The sequence below is a fragment of the Bison bison genome, unplaced genomic scaffold (assembly GCF_000754665.1).
Source record: "Bison bison bison isolate TAMUID 2011002044 unplaced genomic scaffold, Bison_UMD1.0 scf7180017862293, whole genome shotgun sequence".
Taxonomy (NCBI): domain Eukaryota; kingdom Metazoa; phylum Chordata; class Mammalia; order Artiodactyla; family Bovidae; genus Bison; species Bison bison.
This window is the reverse complement of record NW_011492865.1, coordinates 3,432-8,277: the sequence shown is the minus strand read 5'-3', so window position 1 is coordinate 8,277 and position 4,846 is coordinate 3,432. Positions and strand designations below refer to the sequence as shown.

The window sequence follows — 4,846 nt, the reverse complement described above, 5'->3', positions numbered from 1 at the left end:
ACCTGCCAGGCTCCTCTGTCCATGGGATTCTCCAGGCAAAATACTGGAGTGGGTTGCCATTCCCTTCTCCAGGGGATCTTCCTGATGAAGGGATTGAACCTGGGTCTTCTGTGGTGCAGGTGGCTTGTTTACCACTGAGTCACTGGGGAAGCCTTACAGAGGGACGATATTTCCACATAATAATGGCCATGTAACAAACCGCAGCTATCATCTACTCCACATAAAAAATCTTGGGGATAAGGTAGGATGATTTGGGGGAATGGCAGTGACACATGTATAATATCATATATGAAACGAGTCGCCAGTCCAGGTTCGATGCACCATAGTGGATGCTTTGCGCTGGTGCGCTGAGACGACCCAGAGGCATGGGACAGGGAGGGAGGAGGGAGGAGGGGTCAGGATGGGGAACATGCGTATACCTGTGGCAGATTCATGTTGATACATGGCAAAAACAACACGAGATAGTAAAGGTAAAAAATAAAATAAAGAAAAAAAAATCATGGAAGCCCAAATACACAGGACACTTATTTGACAGAAATGTCTTTGTTTATTTGAAATTTAAATTTCACTGGTGATCCTCTTTTTCATCTGGACACTCTGCTAGGAGCATCCATTTTACGATGAAATCTTCCCTAATGGGGGACAATCAGCAGTCACCTCAGTTTCACGAAGAAGAAAACTAATGAGACCTGCATTCACTGAAAGAAGAAAACACAGGCTACACTAAAGTAGAAAACAAAATCTGAAGGGAAAGATAAGTCATCACTCAAATATTCACCTAATTCATGTGAATGGAACCCCATCGGGTGTATGATCGTAAGTTCTTCCCATGTCACCCTTTCAGTGTATCACATAAGTGACAAATAATCCAGAATTTCCTTCTCGGAGCAGACGGCACTTGGACCTGATGGTGGGTACTGGGTGACTCATTTGGAATGGATTTTCCGGTGGCGTTTGAAAGTCCTCAGCTGACGGAAGGCACCGTGACACTCGGGGCACACGTAGGGCTTGAGCCCAGAGTGGGTGCGTCGGTGAACATTGAGGTTCCCTCGGTGGCTGAAAGCTCTGTCACAGTGCTCACAGCGGAAAGGCTTCTCCTGGGTGTGGGGCCTCTTGTGATTGCGCAGTGTGGAGTCGTGGGTGAACTTCTTGAGGCAGACATCACAGCTGTAGGGCTTCTCGCCAGTGTGGATCCGCTCCTGAACCCGCAGATCTGAAGGATGTATGAACCCTTTGGCACAGATGTCGCATTGAAAGGGCCTCTCTCCTGTGTGTGTCCTCTGGTGCAGGGTAAGCTGAGATTGATAAGGAAAGCTCTTTTTGCACACCCTGCATTCAGACGGTGCCCATCCCGGGGTTTCTGCTCCCTCAGGAAGACTGGTGGGTCCCACGGTGCCAGATGAACCAACGGAATGGGACCCAAGCTGTCCTGAGAACTCTCCTTGGTCCAAACACGTGGCTGCTTCTTGACGCACGTCTTGGCAAGTCGGACTGCTGTCCCGCTTCCTTTTGACATGTCTGCGATTCTTCAGAGGCCCTCCTCTGGATCCTCTCGTAGTGGAAACGTCTCCCTCTGGAACACAGAAGGAAAGGGTTCAGGAGCCACTATTTAAATACCACTTTCTTCTTGAGGATTCTTCTGTCTCTCTATGCTCCCAGAATTCTCTGAAAGAAATTCAGCACCACATTTAACATGGAGCATTTTCTGTGCTGCCGGCCTCACTGGAACCCTGATGTTGGCTGAGAAGTTCCCATCAAGCAACCAAGCTAAGAGCTTGGACTGTGGGACACTGGAACATTGATGATGGAGAAGGTTGGCACTGTACAATGATCTCCACCCACCCATCCAAGGATGGTGATGCTGGCTACCCAGCCTCATGCCACCACAGGAGGGAGTCACTAACTCTGCTGGATTCCACGGTTTTGAGTACTCACCAGGACCCTTCAGAAGTTGAGGTGCTTCAGATTGAAGGGTTTTTGTCTCTCCCCTGTCTTCCAGCAGGTCCTTCTCCAAGTTCTCCCTGGGCGTCTGACCCTCCAGCTCACCTGTTTCAGGAACAGTCTCTGGCGGGAGAGCTCTCTCATCCTGACAAGGGACAAACAAGCAGAGTCAAAGCCATTTACCTTAGTCCATGGAAAACTGTTTCCTATTTCCCCATCTGCCTCGTATCTTGACCTTATACTCCAAGTTTCTTCATGAAATTTTAGGGGCTATGCCCTGACTTCGGCTGGTCCACCCCATCACCCTGATTGATAATCATCTCCTGATACTCAAGGCTGTCCTGGATCTACACAGACTGTATCTTGCAATCAAATCAGGACATCACAGTTGGCACTCTGACTTCTCTATGCACAGGTCTCTCCAAATCATACGCACTCCTTCCTGCTCCTGACTCTGGAAGTAAAGAACTCTAGGTCCAGCTCTCTTGACTCCATCACTGTTGGAGACTTTGCCTGGATTCATCTTTGTGATAGTGGTTACCCAGTACATAGGAAGATGACGTCCAGTATTCTTGGTCTCTACTCCATGCAAGTCAATAGCATCCCCTGCCTATACCCAACCTTATTTGAACAAATCAACGGTCTTCCATTCATTCTTCAATGTCTGAAAGGGAAAGTGTTAGTCACTCAGTCATGTCTGACTCTCTGAAAGCCCATGACTATAGCTGCCAGGTTCCTCTGTTCATGGGATTCTCCAGGCGAGAACATTAAAGTGTGTAGCCATTCCCTTCTACAGGGGATCTTCCTGACCCAGGGATCCAACCCAGGTCTCCTGCATTGTTGGTAGATTCTTCACCATCTGAGCCACCAGGGAAGCCCAATGTCTACTGGGGGGCAAAATGAGTCCACTTTAGAGTCACTCCTTCAGTTGTAAGGAATGATCATATTCTGAAATATGACGTGCCCTTGGGCAAAGTGGCCTTGGGTAAATCACCTGTCAGTGCATTTACCTGCAGCAGATTGAACCTAGCATCATATCAGGAAGATAGGATTCCCTTCTCCCCACTCCTAAGACTAGAAGCTTTCATAGCAGAGGGACAGAGATGGATTATCTTCATTCTCACACTGATTAGAAAAAATGCCTAGGAACTGAATGTATCCACGGGAATTCCTGGAAGCAATGGGTCCATTCCTGTCCTTTGCCAAATCTCCCCATTACTCCAGCAGCCACACCCACCTGACTCTCTTCTACCTGCTTACACGCTCTCACCTGCTCCCTAGATAGGTTTGTGGCTCCTGGCAGATTCTGCAGCTCTGGGCTTCCTTCCTGGCCATCCTCTGGAGGTATGACCGTCACGGGGGGTTGGGGCTCCCTGCACGGGTCTCTCTCATCGTCCATGTCACCGGCCTTGGCTTCAACCATCTCAATATCAGGATCGTGCACAAGATATTTCTGCCCTTGTATGCAGACTATGGTCTGTGAGGGGAGAAATCAATCAAGATCAGTCTCTATAAGACCTGGAATGTAGCTTTCAGGCATCCAATGGCATTGACAATAGAAGCTCCCGTTTGGTGTAAAAGATCTACGTCCTTCGACTTGAGACAGCCAGAAGTATCTCCCAAATTGCCCAACTGTGAACTTCTCTCACCTGTTTGGGAACCACTGATACAGAGCCAAACCCTCAGGTCCTATCTTGTGATCCCTGCAGCTTGCACGTGTCTCCTTGTCCCACACCCATCACTAAGCTCCTACTCACCCAGTTCTTGGGTTTCTGCTTATTTCTCAGCACGTCCTCCAGGGCTTTGCAGCTCTGCACCCCACTTTCTTTGAGCAGGACCTGGCACTCCAGGGGCATGCAGATCATGAACTGCTCCAGCACCAGCCTGTCCATCATCTGCTCCTTGGTGTGAAGATCCGGCCTCAGCCACAGATGGCAGAGTTTACGGAGTCTCCTCAGATCCTCAACAGGGTCGCAATCCTCTGAGTTGCTAAATGTTGTGAACCGGACGTGCCAGGTTTCCTGGTCACAGTCTGAGTTTTCCATGAGTGTGTCTTGGGGTGGCACGGATGCCGGTGACTCTGCCCCAGGGCTGTCTGTGATGTGTCCACAACCCTGAAAAAATGTCTGGTCCTCAGCCATATTGATGGAGGAAATTTCCAGTAGGACTCTGAGCAAATGCTTCTAGAAGTGGGTGCCCAGTTGACACCTATGGAAATGGATTTCCTCTGCTTTTCCTCAGCATTAAAGTCACTGGTTAGAAGTCTAGGGAGACAAAAAAAAAAAAGAAAGAAACAAACGGGTATCATTTTTTTCCACCCTTCTGTCTCCCCTACATCCCAATATTGGACACCATTGCTCGACTCATTCAATATTTCATAAAACTGTCTGGTCAGAAATGACCATAGGGCTTCCTTGGTGGTCCAGTGGCTAAGAATCTGCCTGCCAATGCAGGGGGACATGGGTTTGATTCCTCATATGGGAAGACCCTGCCTGCCTCTACGCCTGTGCACCAGAACTCTTGAGCTTGAGAGGGGCAACTACTGAACCTGAGCTCTAGACTCCCAGCTCTGCCATGGGAGAAGCCACCGCAATGAAAGCCCATACCCCTCAGCTAGACAGTAGTCCCCTCTAGCTACGACTAGAGAAAGCCCTCACAGCAAAGAAGACCCAGCCCAGCCAAAATGAATGAATTAAAAACTTAAAACTAATAATAAATATATATGTAGTTTTTAAATGGCCATAGGATGCTGCTCAGAAACCCTTGAAGAAAACCAGCCACCTCACAGCAACATGTGTGGAAACATTCTTATCCCCTTGCAGAAGAGCTGGATTAACAGTTGTTAACGTGGGGTTAGAGGAAGATCTCCTGTCACAAGGTCTCCCAGCTAATGTAGGATGAACAG

General features: G+C 48.7%; 1 protein-coding gene across 1 annotated transcript; it reads right to left on the bottom strand.

Moving 5' to 3' along the window:
• Nucleotides 1-926: 926 nt before the first annotated feature.
• On the bottom strand, nucleotides 927-4,082 carry LOC104983380 (zinc finger and SCAN domain-containing protein 5B-like). The gene is made up of 4 exons (XM_010832836.1): nucleotides 3,699-4,082; nucleotides 3,212-3,418; nucleotides 1,936-2,086; nucleotides 927-1,573 (listed from the first exon to the last, which is right to left on the bottom strand). Exons 1-4 carry the CDS (start codon nucleotides 4,080-4,082, stop codon nucleotides 927-929), a joined length of 1,389 nt encoding a protein of 462 aa, XP_010831138.1.
• Nucleotides 4,083-4,846: the final 764 nt, after the last annotated feature.